Consider the following 19,652-nt stretch of genomic DNA (forward strand, 5'->3'; position numbering starts at 1 on the left):
GCTCTCTTTTAAACATGTCAAATATGTCTTATTTATTAGATATAATGATCTGACCTGCTTTCCCCAATACAACCTTTGGCCTTTAGTTTGTCATCCACTATTACTGACAAACTACTGCCTGCCCTGAATTTTGCTTGACCATTATAGAACGCATCCTTGCCTTCAGTTATCCAGCAACTGAGGATTTGCTATTTGCAAAATCATATGCAGTGCATTAGTGTTACAATGTGGTGGTAGCAGTGCACGAAGAAGACAAAGAAGATATAAATAACAGTCTTTATTAAACTTCAACACTCAAGCGAACATCAATAATCACAGGAACAAAAACCACCATTCGAGAGAGTAAAACACAGGATATACCAGCAGTTGGTAAACACGATACAAACTAAAGAAACATAGATACGGAACAGGTAAGCATAATCAATAATTTAAAGAGTAACCATAGTGACAAACTAGGGAGTAATCAAGAAAACTAAACAGAGCGGGGAAACTATAGGAAACCGATCAGAAAGTCAAAACCAACCAAAAAAACTGTTGTATTAGTAATACAAAACATTAAACATAAATATATTAAAACAGTAATTTTAGAATATATTTGCAAGGCGTACAGCCATTCTTCACAATGGTTTCCAAGAGATCAGTGCCAGGCCAGCGGTGAGGACAGCTTACAGAAACAATACTTAAGAATCGTAAATTCTCATTTTAATGTAGCAGTCATATTTCTGACAGCACATACACTTTTCTTGCCTGAAATATATAGTCAAAACATTTCTTCAAATTAATTATTTCAAAGGAACACCAAATTATTGATTTGGTAACAAAACAAAACAAAACACTTTTTTATCTGTCTTTAATGGGTGATATTTTATGGAAACCCCATTATGCACTGTACAAAGTGGTAACCTGCCATTTTTATCATAAAAAGCTATTTATACCTTCTTTTTTTGTGGTATTCAAATTCATTTAGTGATGTTAAATGTTATATTTGGCTATATTTGAAGAAGTTCATTTAGATGTTACTATTTTTTTTACAGTGTGGTGTATAAGAATAACCTTCACGCCTGTAATCAAATATGTGAATGTTTGCTCGTTGCTTAGCCTGTCCAGGGGTTTGACTATGCCAAGCAACACCTGGGTCATCAGGGTGGTGATGAGGAGACCCTCCCGGTTACTCAGGAGACTATGGTTCTGCCCCATCCCATTCGAGATGCCCCTCTGTCATTAGATAAGCCCGCACGCCATGATGGATCAACTTCCAAGAAGAGCCTGGCCAGTGAGATGAGGAAAAGGTATTTGTGAAGAAAGCTAACACTTATGGCATGCTGGAATTGCTCAATATTCATGTCACAGCCCTATCAGTGATGCTGTTGTTTGCTGTGATTTGGCACAGGTCCACAAAACTACTTGTCATGGAAGACATAACCTAAAGTAGACACTATACAGTGTACAAGAGATGGTGAGATAAATTAGAGACTTGTTTGCTAATTGCTTTTTAAATCAAATCAGTGCCCAGGATGTCAGTATGATCTTAAAGGGACAATGTGTACTTTTTTATGTATTTTATTATTTAAAATCAATATTTTTATTCATAAATATGTCCTCAATGGTGTACAAATACCTCTGCCAATTATTTGACTTATCGTCGTAAACAAAGAATTTATTATCTTTATATACATGGGATGGGTAGGTCCACGGAGGCTTCCATGTAGTTCCGCCATCTTGAAAAACGTCTCAGGTTATGACTATAACCCTTGTTCCCTGAGACGGGAACGAGACACTGCGTCGTTGAAAACGACTCTTTGGGGACGCTCCCTTAGCGTGTGCCTCTGAAGTATGAATGAAACTAATCCAATCCTGATTGGTGTTGCGTCATGACGTAACATGTGACGGCACATAAAAGTGACGCCGGCACACACACACATTAGCCTCGCGATGAAGCAAGCCGCTCCTAGGCACTGAGGGGCGTGGCAAAACGATGCAGTGTCTCGTTCCCTTCTCAGGGAACAAGGGTTATAGTCATAACCCGAGACGTTCCCTTTCGAGAGAACTCGCACTGCGTCGTTGAAAACGACTCTTTGGGGAACGAATGCCCACTAGGCCACGCACCGAAAAAGGCCTGACCTAGAGTGAAACTGATCTTAGGCACTCAGCTAGGACGAGAGCACACGTGCGTCCAGGCGTACTAGGGAGGTGCAGACTATAAAACCTGATAAAAGTGTGCGGGTTAGCCCAACCGGCTGCCTCACAGATCTCCTGGAGGGGCACTCCCGAGAGGAGGGCCCTAGAGGACGCCATGCCTCTAGTAGAAAGAGCCCTTACGGCCAAAGGTGAAGACAAATTGCGCACCTTGTAGGCCTACTTATGGGTTGTATAGCCGGGAGCCCCTAATAGGTGACCCAAAACACACAACAGTAGGTCCGACCTCCTCCAAGAAGAGGACCTCTCAAGGTAAATACTCGGAACTCTAACTGGCAGAGCAAGGAACCTCTCCTTTTCTGCCGACACATGAGGTGGAGGATGAAATACTTGCAGGACCATGGACCTAGCCCTGTTAAATTGCACATAGCTGGGTCTCGGATGCAGGATGGCCTTAACTCCGCCGGGGGCACACCCCAAGCAAGCTGGCGATAATGCCAGGGCTTGGAGATCTCCCAGTCTCTTTAAAGAAATAGCTAAGAGAAAGGCCATCTTGAACGTGAGGTCCTAGGCGAAGCCGACTGGAGGTATTCGAAGGGAGCCAGGGATAGCCCTTCGAGAACCAGGAAGGAACCCTGGACCTGACTGTCGGTCTCATCTTCCAAATACCATGGAGAAATAGTATGACCAGTTGGTGTCTCCCCAAAGGCCCAACATTTAGTGGTGCATGGAACGCCACAATGGCAGCCACGTACACCCTACGTGTGGATGGGGAGAGATTCACAGAGAAACGATCTTGAAGAAACTCCAGAACTGAAGCCATTGGGCAGTTAACTGGGCCTAACTCAAGTTCTCTACACCAAGTGGAAAAACATTCCACTTGAGGCCATATACTCTCCTAGTAGACGGAGCCCTAGAGATAAGTATGGTTTCGACCACCCCAGATGATAGACCAGCATCTAGGTACTGAGCCCCCTCAGAGGCCAGACCCACAATTTCCATAGCTCCCGACGAGGATGGAATATAGTGCCCTCCGCCTGAGACAACAGATCCCTCCTCAGAGGAATCTGCCATGGCGGAGCTATCAGGAGTGTAATTAAGTCCGAAAACCAGGCCGGCCAAAACGGGGCTACCAGAAGAAGACTGATGCCCTCCTGACGGATCCTCTCCAGGACTCCCGGGAGCAGAGCAATCGGGGGAAACGCGTACAGGCGAAGCCTCGGCCAGGCCTGTACCATGGCATCCAACCCCAGCAGGGCTGGATGAGTGAGGGAGAACCAAAGTGGACAATGGGACGTCCCTCGAGACGCGAACAAATCCACTTCCATTGGTCTATACCTCTGCCATATCAACTCCACCACCTCTGGATGGAGTCTCCATTCCCCGGGCCTCAGCCCCTGCCTCGACAGGATATAACGCTCTTATAGATAATATTTTCCCTTAGGACCATAAAATAATCTGATACGCCAATCTGGATAGAGGGCACGATCTGAGTCCCCCTTGTCGGTTCAGATAAGCTACCACTGATGTATTGTCCGAACGTATCAAGACGTGGTAACCCTTGATGTCTGGGAGGAAGCTCCTCAGAGCCCTGAACACAGCCAACATCTCTAGGCAATTTATATGCCAAGAATGATGATGGTCCTGCCACAGACCCCTGGCAAAGCGGCCGTCCATGACCGCGCCCCAGCCAGTAAGGGAAGCGTCTGTCGAAACGGTTTCCGGCGTCACGACGCCCCTAACACTGGCCCTTGGGACAAGAACCAAGGTTTCTTCCATATTAATAGGAAACGAAGGCATCTGCGCGTAACCTTTATTATACGGAACGGATTCCCCTTGGGGGAAAACCCCTTGGCTTTGAGCCACCACTGAAGGGGCCTCATGTGAAGAAGGCCCAAAGGAATTATGTTGGATGCCACTGCCATGAGGCCCAGCAGTCTTTGAAATTGCTTAACAGTGATGGCCTGGCCTAGCTTTATCCCTGACACCATGGCCAAGATGGATTCAATACGTGCGGGAGACATACGTGCCCGCATCGTAACCGAATTCCATACCACGCCCAGAAGAGTAGTATTCTGAGCTGGGTCCAACACATTTTTCTTAGTGTTGAGTCTCAACCCCCGGTTCTAAATGTGTCCAAGGACGACATCTCGATGCCGAACTGCCATTCCTCAAGACTGGGCCAATATAAGCCAGTCGTAGATGTAATTCAGTATACGGATGCCCTGAAGCCTCAGTGGAGCCAGAGCCGCATCCATACACATAGTGAACGTGTGGGGAGAGAGTGCTAGGCCGAACGTAATAACCTGATATTGGTATGCTTCGCCCCCGAAAGCGAACCTCAGGAACCTCCTGTGACATGGAAGGATGGAGACATGAAAATAAGCATCTTTTAGATCTATCGTGACAAACCAGTCCTCGGATCTGATTTGGTTCACGATAATTGGAATAGTAGGCCTTTTGAACCTGAATCTCCTCAAAGAACGATTCAAAAGCCTTAGATCTAAAATCGGCCTCAGTCCGCCATCCTTCTTTGGAACTATAAAGTACCGGCTGTAAAACCCGGACTCCCTGTCTGGTAGGGGAACACTTTCTATGGCCCCTTAATTTCAGTAGAGTCTGTACCTCTTGTTCCATAACCCGAGCCTGTTCTAGAACCACTTCAGTCGGTACCACCCCAGCAAACTTGGGAGGTCGGTGACCGAACTGCAATCTGTACCCATATTTTATAATATTCAGGACCCATATAGATACATTCGGAAGGCGTTGCCATTCTTCTACAAAATCTACTAAGGGAACCAGCCCCTCAGAGGTCCTACCTCTTTCCCGAAGTCCTCTTCACCTGAAGGACGGCCCTCAGGTCACCCTTCTGCCTGGAGGACTTCGGTTGAGAGCGCTTCCTCTGTTGCCAGGCTCCCACAGGAGGGGCTCTAGAGGCAACGCTCTCTTTTTGCTCTTGCCGATGGGAGGAGCTGGTTGACGGCTGATAGCACGTGCCGTCTCCTTAGTGGCCCGGAGAGACAAATCTGTGGCTCTTCTCAACTCCGCAAAGTCAGCAGGAGTTGGTCCCTCGCCCTCATTTAGATCTTTAAGAAGATCGGCCTGGTACGCCTGCAAAATCGTCATAGAGTGCAGGCATGCACCAGCCTGACCAGCCACCATATAAGCCCAGCCAACCAGTGCAGAGGTGTCCCTGCACGGTTTGTTGGGCAGCACCGGGGCTTTAAGCGAAGATGCCGCATCAAGAGAAAGATAGCTCGCTAAAGCTTCCTCCATCTGCGGCATCTTGCCATAACCCGCCTCTCTCGCACCCACCACATTCAAATAATCATATAATGAATGTGATGAGATACGTAAAGAGTGGGATTTTTCCCAGGATCTAGCTCTTTATGAAGATCTGGGAAAAAACGGAAAGCCCCGGTGCTGAGGTTGTGAACGGTGCTGCAGGAATCTCTTGTCTAGCTTGCTTTGACGGGGATCATCCTGCTTATTTTGTGGCCAGCTGATATACATATATATATATATATATATATATATATATATTATTTATTTATTTAATAATAATAAGTCTGGCCACATGAGCAGAAACATGAGCCGGCGAGTGTGACTCATGTTGCTCGTTCCCGATGCTGAGCACATCTACTTCCTTAAAAACAGATAGCTCGAGCACCGGGCACTCGTCACGGGCAGAAGAAGCCGCATCGTGGGCTTCTGCGTCGTGAACGAGTGTCATAGAATCTGCGGATGATGAACGAAAAAGTGCCTCAGCAGTCTCGTTCTCATCCGCGAGATCCTTCTGCGATACCCATGATCTAAGCCGCCGCGCCGCCTCAACGGACGCGGGACCCGAATCGCGGGGATCGCGAGCCTGGCCATCATCAGAAAATAATATAGCCAAGCGGGAGCGCAGCACTCTAATAGGAAGTGCTTCACAGTGTTCACAGGCACCCCTCTCGAGAGCTGCCTGTGCGTGCTGCGCCCCTAAACAATACACACACAACTGATGCGTGTCCCCACCCGTGAGATATCTAGGGCAGGGGTGCACACACGTAGTGTATTGTTCACTCGCCATAATATAGAGCTTTGCACAGACAAAACAACACCAAATAAGACAGACAGTTTCACAGAGAGCGCTTGCTGAAGAGCGAAAGCTAATGTGTGTGTGTGCCGGCGTCACTTTTATGTGCCGTCACATGTTACGTCATGACGCAACACCAATCAGGATTGGATTAGTTTCATTCATACTTCAGAGGCGCACGCTAAGGGAGCGTCCCCAAAGAGTCGTTTTCAACGACGCAGTGCGAGTTCCCTCGAAAGGGAACTATAATAGCAGAGAGGGACAAAAAGTACTAGGCCAACGCGTTTCCACAGCGCGTTTTCGTTCAGAGCCAGCGTGACGTAACTGAAAGCAGCAGAAACGGAGGAGCAGAGCAGTAAGAGGCGCTTGTCACTGCCCCGGCAAGTTTAAAAGGCTGCATTGCAAATCCTCGTAACATTCGTTTGTTCGTTGTGTCAAGATGCTGTTTGTTTGAAATAACAAACCTGTTCACCCGAAGGAACACTCGACGAAGTGCTATTAGAAGACATCCTGTCATAGCTTTTTGGTACATTATGGCTACCGTAGATGCAACGTGCATTTGAAAAAGCGAGGCGCTGGAGAGCACAATTCGTTTGAATGCAAAATACATTTTCACCGCTAGATGGGAGACAATCCTACACAATGTCCCTTTAACACAGTTAATGAGGTCTAAAATGTTGTCATATTTTTAGGTTGACTGTTAATGAATTTCAAATGGTTGGATGAGCATACTGTAGCTTTTAGTTCGTTTCACGAAGGAGTATGATAAATGGATCTTGCTTGAGGCAAAGTGTTCTCAGAGCAGAAACTGTTTGAGTTAATATGTGGATATGTCCCTCTGAAAAGTTAAGATGTAATTCCTGGAGAAATGTATTTTTCATTTTCCAGTCCTGTATCCGCTAATTAAATTTTTTCCAAACGATTTGACACATTTCTCCAAACTCAGGTCACTGTTCTCAAAACAGTTAACACAGTGATCTGAACACTTTGTAATTGTCCTAAACAGGTTGTACATTTTCCTTAATTTCATGCAAATTACAAATGTATCATTTTCTCAAAACATTGTGGACAAAATTCTCAAATGTTTTCACAGTAGTTCATACAGCCAACCAAAACTTTTATATATCAGGAAAAAACAATTGCAGCTCTTTTTGCACAGGAACAGTGGCAGAGTTAAAAAGAGATGAGGGGAAAGAAATAGATGGCATAGGAAGATGGAGCAAGAAGAGTTGAGGATGTAGGAGAAGCAAGACGAGCTGAGGATGTAGGAAGAGGAGAAAAGGCAGAAGTATAGGGAGAAGAGATGGGTAGAGTGGAGGGCAATTGTATTGGTGGAAAGAGCAAGAGAAGAAAATATAAGAAGACATGGACAGCAAGGTGTAAGAGGAGTGAGGAGATGTAAAAGGATAACGTACAGATGGGTTTCAAATGAAATCAGAGCCAACCTAATTGAACATGTCATAAATTATGGTATTTCCTTGAGAGAAGCTGGACAGAGAGTTCAGCCCAATATAAACATTGTGCCACAGTCAATGTCCCTGGACAACAAGTGCTGCAATCCACTGTTGTTATGGGCCACAATGCTGTCTTTGGGCCGCACAACACAGAAAGGCTCCTACATTTTTTAAACTTCCTCAATGAAATCCACTTTCCGCAGGGTGATCAGGAGCAAATTGAGGGAAATTGTGTAGTTGTGTGGGACAATGACCAATTTTACCCTTCAGCACTGGTGCAACGGTGGTTTGAGCATTATCATTTCAGGATGATGTTCCTTCCAGCATATTCTGTTTTTGCAGATGGAAAGTATGTAATCGCAATCCTTACAACCAAGTAAGTATTCTTCAAGCGATGGAAGAGGCCTATGGAGAAGTGGAGGCAAAAGGATGGATTCAGGATTCACTGATTTTTTTTCCCACGATGCATGACTCGTGAAAATATATGCTGCTATATTGATGAAATTCTTTGACCAGATGTAAATGAGAGGCAAGATCTATAAAGTGTATTGATTCAATGATTGCAGTACATTTATTTATTTATTTTATTTTATTTTTTGTTTATACAACTAAACCTGTCAATACACTTTTTTTTCCAATTGCTATCAAGCATGACCGATGCTTGATAGCAATTGGAAAAAAAACTGTACTGAAGCCACATTTTCACATTTCATCACTCATTCGAATCAGCTATCGCGTCTGTTTTAAGCGATTTGAACGTTTCCTTTTTGTTAAAAACCGAGCAAAGAACAACACTCGGAGATGTTTCTCCGCCGTTCTGCATACGTCATTTCCTTCATCGCTCTGATTGGTTTTAGGTCTATCCGCGACGTCCGTTGGTGACGCCCCTCTGGAAATGATTTGTCTATGACGCTTTGCCAGACCATAACTCAGTTACAACTGAGAATGGTCTGGTTTTAACCAGGCTAGTTCAACTGGTTTCCCTCAAAGATGACTGCAGCTGGAGAATTGAGATGTATAGAGTCCGCTATCGCGTCTGTTGTAAAAGAAATCGACAGCGCATTCATTTTAAAAGAAGCACAGAGAACTGCGATCAAGGCATTTGTCAATCGGAAAGATGTGTTTGCCGTCCTTCCTACGGGATTCGGCAAAAGTTTAATTTATCAGCTGGCTCCGATGGTCGCTAAGAAGATGGGACGCAATGAAAACCCTGTGGTCGTTGTGGTTTCTCCTTTGGTCGCACTCATGGAGGACCAAGTAAAAGAAGCAACACTCATTATTTTACTACTTCTTCCAGAGTGCGTGCAGTTGAGTTCTGTTGACAACTATGCGTAGCTCAACATACGTCACTTACTGCGTTGCTCTGATTGGTTGTAGGTCTATCCAATTGAGTGCAGAGTTTTTTTTTCCTGGCTCGGTTAAGACACGCCTCATAATCAAAGCCCTATGGAGCAGTATCAGACTCACATTCTGACTAGAATATGAGTATGACGAAGTCAGGCTACTAAAAAATACTACCCTAGTGAAAAAGAAATATACTAAAATATATTTGAAATACATTTTTTTTAGGCTAAGTATACTACAAATACATTTACATATCACGTAATTAATATAAAAACCCTGCGATTGTACTTTTGGTATACTAATTTTGCATACTTCAAGTCTGCTAAATTGGAACTACACTGTAAAAAGTGCTACACCCACAAAGTAGGTTTTATATATTTTAAATATTTGTAATCTAGTTTATTTTATTGGTTTTATACATACAAGTATCAAAATACTTCCTCTTTACTTAAAATATATCAGTTTTTATATAACAATATATTTTAAATAAAACCCATGCAATTTATTTGGGTAGTTATTTGTATGTGGTTGTTGTGTACAATAAATGTTATAAAAGTGAGTTGACAATGCACAATTTATTTGAGCAGCTGTCGATGTGACAGGTGTGTTCATCAAACGTAAATATTTTAAATTTTATAAGTTGGCATTATCCCTTTTTTACTGGCGGGGACTCCAAGCAGATGCAATATCTTCCTCGGCACTTCAACTGTTTGGTCGCTGCAGCGGATCTGAATTTCAGGGTCTGATTAACACGGTAAGTTGAGCAAATTTAGCCGAATGACTGGTGATGTAAACTAAAGTCACGCAAAATCGCTTACTCCACTAGGGAGCTGAGGTTAGGTTTGCAAATTGTATAGCTAGCTATCCTGCACACATGGTAAGCTAAGATGGCTGCACAGTGTGGTCGATCGGCAGACAACAGCAGTGTTTAAAAACACATATAAGTTACGTATGTAATAATTAGTTGCACAAATGCCCTCAGTTATATTTTTAGATTGCACAGATTAAATTTCGGGATCATATGCGATCGAGACGGTCGCAATTTCGAGCCTTCAGTTGTGCGGGCAAGTAAGGGAAAGTAAGATGTGGTGTTTTATGGACAACACTTTGTTTTGTGTGTTGTGTGTCTTTGACAGGTCTATGTTATTATACTTTTGCATTACTAAAGCAGATGCACATATTAGACTGTAGAGATGTATGTTTAGTAGTCTGTCTGATTAACCTTATTTCTAACATCTAACATTTGCCTGTTCTTTAGATACCCAAGCACTTTTGTTACCTGGGGTCTTCGAGCTTCACATCCAGGTAAGACAAACTTCAGAATAGATTCAATTACAATTTGATCAGATTATACGTGTTCTGTAAGTCCAATAGACGTTCAGGGAACCTCCATACAAGGTTAAAAACTATTTCAGATGTGGACATATTTTATGTAATTTAATGTCTCATTTAGACAATTTAAACTGTTTCTGGACCAAATAAACACTTTCAGGATGCATTAAATTAAAACTCATGTTTATTTCAACGTAATTTCTAATTGCAAAGCAACTCACAGACAGTGTTCGTTTGTCCAAAAATCATGAAATCATTACTGTCTACTTAGGGCAGGCAGCTTAAGGTCCCTGGTTCGAATCTGATTTCTCTCACGATCCAAATATGTATAAATTACAGATGCTAAACTGTCTAAAGGTGTCAGTGTGTGTTTGTCCAAAAAGCATGAAAAGAAACTTCACTGTCTGTGAATTGCTTTGCAATTACACATGGAAATTACATTGAAATAAATGTGAGTTTTAATTTAATATATCCTGAGAGTGTTTATTTGGTCTAGAATAAGTATAAATTGTCCAAATGAGACCTTAAATGATGTTGAAAATTGTCCACATCTGAACTACTTTTCAACCTTGAATGGAGCTTCCGTGAACGTTCATTACAGAACACCTCAAAAAAAGTCGTAAAAACTTTCATTCTGGCTCCTCAATGTACGTCTTTGTGACAAAGACGTTGAAAAGATGTCTTTTGGACATAATTTTGCTTAGTGGGTTTATTAATATTGTGATGATATGGGGTGATTACGTTTGCTCTTGAAAGATATTTAAACTCTGTAGCTTAATTAACAGTAATGTGATGACCAGTCAGGTACAGGCAAGGACAATTGCATTTGTTTTATTGTAATGCATCCTTTGAACCAGAAAAATACAACACTCATGCTAGAGTAGATCATGATATTTTAGTACCCACACTCTATGGCATTGTCATGGTAGACTTCACTCTGGTCACATGTTCTAGTCACAGTATCCATCTTGTATCCACCACCTTTAGCAAAAAAAGTACAATTTGGACTTTGTGTCTTATCTCTTCTACCTGTCTGCTATATTCATCTCATTTCCTATTTGTCTGACCAAACTCTTGTTTCTTTTTTGTCTCCACCAATAGAGTCGGGCTGAAACAGAGGTGCACGCTGAGCTTGGCAGTTGCCCACTGAAAATGTACATGTGCCATCACCCCGACACGATTGGGATTATCATATAAGGACAGCCCGTGGTCAGAGGTGTGCCAAACCTGTCGAAAGCATGCTGCCTCCTGTTTGAACTTACCTATGCTCTCGACCTCAAGTATCCCTCAAAACTGGTGTATACTTGAGATATATCAGAGGCTTTTTGTAGGATTGGACCCTGTGTGTCCTAAACCATCATCAAGTCATTTTTGACATTGCAGTTCCAGTGTGATACAATGTGATGTTATGGCTCACATTTACCTTGATCCTAACATTTCAGATTGGGCAGTTTGGATATTTCACTGTACTGTTCAGAACAGGTTGAAAATACACTTCTACAGTGTTTGTTTTATATTAGAGTGTACATGTGCGGCCACATTTATTTGCTGTTTTGTAGTCACTGTTAAAAGTGACATTGGTTGACATTGAATAAATTATATATTGTCTTCAATCTATCTTCTCATCTTTTTCTTCTTCAATTGAATTTGTAATTGTTATTGACAATTAAAAAAAATATATAAAAATGTTTATTCACATATGATTAAGTTAATTTTACTAAGAAAATAAAGTTCATAAAACCTAATTAAAATGAGTACAGGTTACTTGTAGCAACCCATAAATAAGTTTACTGTACCAGGAAAAGTGGGTTTATCTAACTGAGTAATACTAGTACTATTAGTTAACTCAACTTGATTTTGTTGCGTTTGTATAAAGTAATGTTAAAGTGTTGAATATACTTAAAAAAGGCTGCAAGTTGAATCAACATAAAACATCCAATGCAGCCACTTGCCTCACTTTTTATAAGTTAGATCTAGGTATTACTTTTTACAGTGTAATTTTGTATTTAATGTACTTTAGTTTTCCAGAAATAGTGCTGATGTCCAATTAAATATATATATATAAGTATTTTGATTGTGCTAAAGTGAAACTATTGCAAGTATACTTTAGGCACACTTTAAATATCTTGCATTTATAGACTGATATTATACAGAGATCATACTATCCTTACTAATAGTGATATTAAATCACATTTAGGCTTAATATTAAGAAATGTGCATTGTGTAATAAAGAAGTACTCCAAATAAAGTTTAACTATAATTTTTATATCAGTAAGTCTCACGCGATATGTCAGTAAATATGTTAATGGATTTGTAGTATACTTCGTATGAAATACATTTATTTTAAATACATTTTGGTATAGGTTCATGAACTATTGTTTTTAAGGCGAGACACTACAGGTGAATAGGGTAAAATTTTAAAATAATAGATATCACCATGAAACTTCCTCAGTTGATTACTTACACAAGTATATAAAAAAATGTATTACAAGTTTGAGAAATTTGAATGTTTAATTATGCAAATTAGGCATTATCTCATTAATGATGCGCAATTTTGCATATATTTTCGGTAGATAGATCTGAACATATGATAAAGCCAGGTGCAAAATTCTTTTTTAATTTTGTTTACACACAAGATGAAAAAAAAAGTTCAGAGGGATTTCAGGATATATGCTTTCATTACCTAGGAAATCTAAATATACTGTCCATAGCCTTAAAAAATCGTTTTTCGCCATATTTTTTTTAATTAAAATGTCACATAAATCAGGCCAGGAATGATTTAACAAATCCCTCTGAAAATATCTTCAGAATACTGCTAAGTGTATAACTGGAAAGTTTGGTGTACATAGGTGCTACATAGGCTGAGATGTTTGTACTGGAGAATGACAAAAAACTCATTTTGAGAAAAAGGCATTTAAAGATTTAAGAAGGGAATTTAATACATTTCTATTGGAAAAAAATTGCTCAAAAACAGACTAAATGCTCATGCCCTTAGTAATAATAATATATAATATTTCAAGCTCAGGAAAACTGATTATTTAATAACATGGCAGGCATATATAAGGCAGAGTACACCACGTGATGCGTCTGAGCGAATCACGTTAGCAGAAACCAGCAGTAGCCAATGAGATTTCGTCATTTAGCTTTAAATCACCCTTTGGACATTCACGATTGGTTACTGATAGAAAGGAAATGCCCATATTTGGATACATAGCGTTGTGCAGGAGACTCAGAGCTTTACAACCATACCGGACTGACTTCAGTAAACAGACGGACCGCGGCATGATGTGTTGGAATGCTATAACTTCTTGGTAAATTCGGGAGAAATTTACTGCCGCAAGTAAACAAAATGTAATAAAATAAACATCTTAATGTATATTTTCAACGTTTTCTTTATAGCAGCTTGAAAGAACACATATTGAAGGAGTAAACTAGCCCAAAATCTCAAAACTGATCACTGCATGAAAAATCTATGTTTTTGCCTGCCGTGTCTCGCCTTAAAGTTTGAATGATTTTTTTCACATTAATATTCATTATATGATAAGAATCTCAAGCATCTCGTGCTCCGCCCCGCAGCGCGGGTATAAATACGGAAGCAGATGCAACGCACATTCAGCTTTTTGCTTCGGAGCTGAGCAGTTCTTCTGTTCCTGCCCTATCCTGTCACGCAAGAGTGAAGACTACGAGTGTCTGCGAGTGCTCTTCGCAAAGAGGCCTCTGCTATCCGGTGTCGGTGTGACGGCGCTGCAGTGGTTGTCGCAATCTTTAGAGCATTTCCTGCTGTTTATAACAGCCATAAAAGAGCTCTGTGCACTGCAGGCTGCAATATTCCCTGTCAGCTGTGCTGCAGCTATTTCCCCTTTGCGCTTCAGCACTATAAGAGAGCTACATTTCCCTGAAAGAGCAAACATGGGTGTGACACTGCGTCTTTTTAAAGATGTCATTCCACCCATGTGTTTCTGGATGCGATCGTTACCTGGCACCGGCTGACAGTCACGGTCGTTGCCTCACATGTCTGGGCATCAATCACGCTGAGGTAGCTTTCATGGATGAATCATGTGCCCACTGCGGGAAGATGACCCTCACGGTGTTGCAGTCGAGACTCGAGTAGTCCCCTTGCCTATACCCCGATCTAACTCCTCTTCTGAAAGGAAGAGGGCTACTTCGGTGAATAGCCAGGATGACCTGAGGATCATAGTGGGGACTAACTCACTAGTCAGTCTCCGTGGACAGGCTGCCTCCGTCCTGCACGCCATGGCTCTCCTGCAAGTGTGCCAAGCCTAGTCCTGGTCAGCCTCAGCAGCAGCTTCCACCTAGGCCACAGCGTGTGGGTGGTATGACCCACAGCGGTATGACCCCACTTTGGGACGCTATGCCTTCCAAGTGAGGTCCCTGCACCCCACTTTGCTGCCCCACTGCGGGTACAGCTGTGGTCCCTCTGGTCCGGCTTGTACGGTCTTGGGGGCCTGGCAAGCGCTCCCCAGCCTGTATCGCTGGCTCATTCGGACCATCAGACTCGGCAATGCGATTCAGTTCGGTGGTGATTTCTCCGTCCCCTCTCGCACAGTCACTCCAGTCACTCAAGCATCCTTGTGGCAGACTCTGCTCAGCACTGCTCAATGTCACCGCGGATTTTCCACAGCGGCGAGGGCTTTGACAGCGCCTTCTTCCTTGCTCCCAGGATTCAGCACCAATGTAACAAGCAGTAGCGGAGTGGCAATCGGGAGAGTCGGGAGTTTTCCCGGTGGGCCGGTATTGTTTCGAGGCCGCGAGGGCCGGTCTGATAAAATATATTCATTGCAAATTCGCCATGCGCACTTGGGGCCCAAGCGAGGGGAAGAAAACATTTTTTTTTTAACATTTTCTATAACAGAGCGTATATTTGCACTAAGTGCCTGTCTTTAAAGCAAAAAGACACTCGTTACGAAACAGCTACAGTGGCGTAGGTCGTAGGGCGTGAAGTGCTTGAAAGCAGCTTTTGATGCGCTCGACCCGAGTTCGAATCCGCCTTTTGCCGAACTCTCTCTTCTCCCTTTTCCCAACACATATGTAAAGATGTAAAATGTATAACCTAACATTAAGGTCTCTAGCGTTATATTTTGCCAACGAACTAAAATTGAAACCATGATATGGCTTTGTGTCTTTATAAAACAGCACAAGACTTTAAGAATAGGCATCCTGTCTGTGCTGGGTGATTACTTTGCTCACGCGATCAGCATGGTTATCTGGTGTTTTCTCCTAAAAGCTCAAGGGTTTATTTCTTGCAAATGAAGAAATTAGGACAAAAATATTTTAATTGTCCTATATTATAGTGCAATGTAGGCTAAAATATACTTTTGAAATATTCATTTTCATTTATATAGTACATTTATAGGCTAAATGGATTTTACGTCATAGGAATAATTATATAAATCATTATTACATTATAATAATAATTGTTTGGCATCCTAAAACATCATTGATAATGTAATGCAGACTGAGACTCTCATAACTAAAAAGATGCCCTCTTTATTGTCCTGGTACAAATCAATGCTTTTTCTTTGTTCAACGAGCAGTTCATGGGTTGAAGCTCTTAATTTTGATCTCTCAAAGAGCACGAGATTGATGCATTTAACCTTAAAATGTAAAAAAAAATTCTTGCGGGGGAGCATGCCCCCGAACCCCCCTAGAGGCACAGAGGTCCACCCAACATAGTTTTAAAAATTCCTATGGGAAAGAACGACCATTTATGAACTTTACTCCAGCATAGTACAACAAAGTTACTTTTAAATCAGTAAAACTGTAAATGCCGTATTAAAATGTCCCTGGACAAAATATACATTTGGCCTGCCTAAGAGGGGACCTACAAGACATTGTGCCCAGGGGGCTCTTAATCCGGCCCTGCCGGCGACGAGGGCCGGTGGTCTACGAAATTTCCCGGTAGATTTTTTGGTCCCACTCCGCCCCTGGTAACAAGGTTTGTGTTCAGGGAAGGAGGAGACGGGAACTGACAAACGGTAAATAAAAAGTTTAATCACAAAATAAATAAACAACAAAACAAAAGTTAAGTGGCAGCCCCTCACGGACGACTGCCATATATAAACATAACAAAACAACAGCATAAATGTCCCAGGCCTGGCCTTTTCTCGTCCTTCACTGTTGTCAATAATTTAATCCTTCTGGACCTCCTTTGTGCGACTCGAGACTGGTGTGGCGAGCAGGTGTCGTTTATTAAAACTCTCGCCACCGTGCCCCACCCTGCTTGCCACGCTTGCCATGGATGACACGCCAGAGCCCACCGCTTATTCTGTGCCGGATCCACCATGGTCTGTCATCCCTCTGGTTCCACCTTGGTCAATCGTTGCTCTGGCTCTGCCTCAGACTTTCTGAGTCTCCAGCTGCACCTTGACCCACTGACCATCTGCAATGTCACATGTATGGTCATGTTTAGTTTCATTATCTTGTTCTGTTTAGTTTCTAGTCATGGTTTTCGTTTTCACAGTATTTGTCTGTGTTCTTGTTCATTCATTTGTTGCCATTCATTTATTTCTGATTAGTCACACGCCTTAACCCTGTTTCTGTTTATGACTATCCTCTATGTATTTAAGCCTTCTGGTTTCTTAGTTCTTTGTCTTACTTAAATGTTATGGTATATGTGTTTTGTTCTTGCTCTCTGTTATTATTAATGATTGTGTTTTGATCAAATAAATGTAACCTTGGTGAGCATAAGAGACTTCTTTCAAAAACATTTAAAAAAAATCTTAATTATTCCAAACTTTTGACATGAGTGTCTCTAAAGGACACACTATAGTAGCTATTTCTCCAATTTCAATAGTCAGGCTTTTTTGGAAAAACTCAATCATCACAAAGTTAATTAAGAGGACAGAGAGTGAGGGAAGCATGAACAAGAACATTTTTGTCTGATTCTGAGATCCCTATAAAACCAACACAAAATAGGATAAGCATATACTCACAGCAATAAGATTATTTTATTCAAAATGTCTGTACTGACCACACAGCTATGTGCACATTAATAGTCTGTAAGTTGAAGTCTGACCCCTCAACAACCTTTCTCCATTTTCACTAAATACATACATACATCAACTGCCTGTAAAATTAGGCTTTTCTAGTACTATAGCATTTCCTTAATATATTGCAGCATGCAATATGTAATTATTTGTAATTTTTTATAATTCTAAAATATAAAAACTAAATATATTAGATATTAAGAAATCTGAGTGGAATCTTCAAAATCAATCTTCAAAATCAAAACACATTAACACTATACGATTCATATAGTTCGAGCTTTAGCACAGCTACTAAACTGTGTTCTTTTAGCTCTAGTTTTTGATATAATGTCACCTTGGAATTATTAAGGTTCTATCTGACACTTTTCTCAAAATTGAGTTATTCTGTGATAACTTATGTACATTTTGTGTGTTTTTTTTTTAGTTGTGTACATTTTGGGACTTTTTATTTAGAAAACAAAAAGGTTCTATCTTCAAAGTCGAATGGAATGCAAAAACTTTGAAGCTGCATATCTCAAAACCGCTCAGAATGCAGATAGAAACTTATAATTCCAAGGTGGCAATAAGTATGTGTGTGTGTCTGTTTGATAATGTGTCGTTGCATTTATGTATGTGTATGAAATGATGATGCAGACAAAGAAAATGAGATTTTACACATGCAAAGACTCACCGCTGCTCCTTGTTGCTATGGTTACTTGCAGTAGGTTGCCGAGTGAGGACGGTTCCGTCATCAGCAGCGAATCGGTGAAGGAGGTCTCGGGAAAGGGCTTGAGTGTGCAAAAAGCCACAGCGCAGCAGAAACTCACAAAGGAAGATACGAAAAGGAGTAATGGTGAGAAATGCCTCCACTGTTTCAGTTCGTTTTGCTGTCATGCCACAAGCCATCAGTTAAATTAAAGTTTTTTTTATGTGCTGATCTTGTGAAGAAAATACAGTCACTTTTAAAAAGAAAACCCTGTAGTGAGCTGCCTCCATAAATATTTGAAAGGAGGTGTGTTCTTGATTTGAAAAGGCAGGACTCCAAAAGGAATGAATAATTAGAACTCTTCACAGTGGATACAATGCTGCATTAGAATTTGACCAAAAATACATACTTTTGGTCAAAAAAGCCCTCTTAAGACCAAAAGTGCCCACGGTAGAAGAAATTCTCAAGTATATATATAAATCAACATTTGTTCACTTTGCCTACCATCATGGATTTATTCAATCCAAAGAGCTTGGTGCAATGCAATGTGGGATTGAACTCTTCACAGTGGATACAATGCTGCATTAGAATTTGAACAAAAATACTACTTTTGGTCAAATTCTAATGGTCAAAGTGAACAAATATTTATTTATATATATACTTGAGTATTTTACTGTGGGCACTTTTGGTCTTAAGAGGTCTTTTTGGACCCACTAAATTAGGACTTCATTACATCTTTATATGTAATTTAATAATTACTTATACTGTCTTGGTTCAAATATGGTTAAAGTTTACTGCTGAGTGTACTGAAAAGCATTTATGGTAAACTATGGTATACTGTAATATCAGTTCCCTTACAAGGGAACTCGAGCTGCGTCGAGACGCTGTGGGAATGCCCCTGCGTGATTGCGTCGTGAAGCACGTGTATAATCAGTCCAATGGAGAGACGAGACGTCATAGGCGGGTGACGTCATCGACTCGGCTCTAGTAAAAGGGGGCTGACAGTGTTCATTCATAAATTCCCCACGTGTAACATATGTACTATCGAGAGTTTTAGCTCTGCTCCTGTTGGCTTTCTTCTCGAGGGAAGAAGGTCAATAAAGATCTTTGGCTCGGATCTCGCATTTGCCGAGGCAGCGCGTAGATTACGGGTCTACAATAAAGATTCTGTTCCTCGATCTTGGATCTCGCGTGTGCCGAGGCAGCGCCTAGATTACGGGGCTGCATAAGAGTCTAGTAGCTCGGATCTCGCGTTTGCTGAGGCAGCGCTTAGATTACGGGTTTGCAATAAGAATCTAGTGGCTCAGATCTCGTGTTTACCAAGGCAGCGCATAGATTTTGGGTCTGCATCTCTACAATAAGAATCTATTGGCTCAGATCGCGCGTTTGCCGAGGCAGTGCGTAGATTATGGGTCTGCATATCTGCAATAATAATCAATGTATAATATGTGCAGGGAACTGAGCAGACGGGAAATTCCCTTTATCTCGTTCTCTTATGGTTGTGTGCAAACTAATTATGTATTCTTTATTGTTTGAGATTATAATATGGAGTCTATATTAATAACATAATATTCAACTTTTCACCTAGACCGTTTCTACTTGTCTGGTTGATATTT

At 41.5% G+C, this 19,652-nt stretch overlaps 1 protein-coding gene across 1 annotated transcript in view; it reads left to right on the forward strand.

Annotated features, from left to right (window-relative positions):
* kiaa1549lb (KIAA1549-like b) overlaps positions 1-19,652 on the forward strand; it is a 221,877-nt gene that overhangs the window by 94,028 nt on the left and 108,197 nt on the right. The window contains exons 13-14 of the mRNA XM_056267890.1: positions 1,099-1,289; positions 18,053-18,183. Coding sequence (XP_056123865.1) covers positions 1,099-1,289; positions 18,053-18,183 — 322 coding nt within the window. The remainder of the gene's footprint in view (positions 1-1,098; positions 1,290-18,052; positions 18,184-19,652) is intronic.

This window comes from Rhinichthys klamathensis, unplaced genomic scaffold (genome assembly GCF_029890125.1).
Source record: "Rhinichthys klamathensis goyatoka isolate OS25496 unplaced genomic scaffold, OSU_Roscu_1.1 h1tg000265l_1, whole genome shotgun sequence".
Lineage (NCBI taxonomy): Eukaryota > Metazoa > Chordata > Actinopteri > Cypriniformes > Leuciscidae > Rhinichthys > Rhinichthys klamathensis.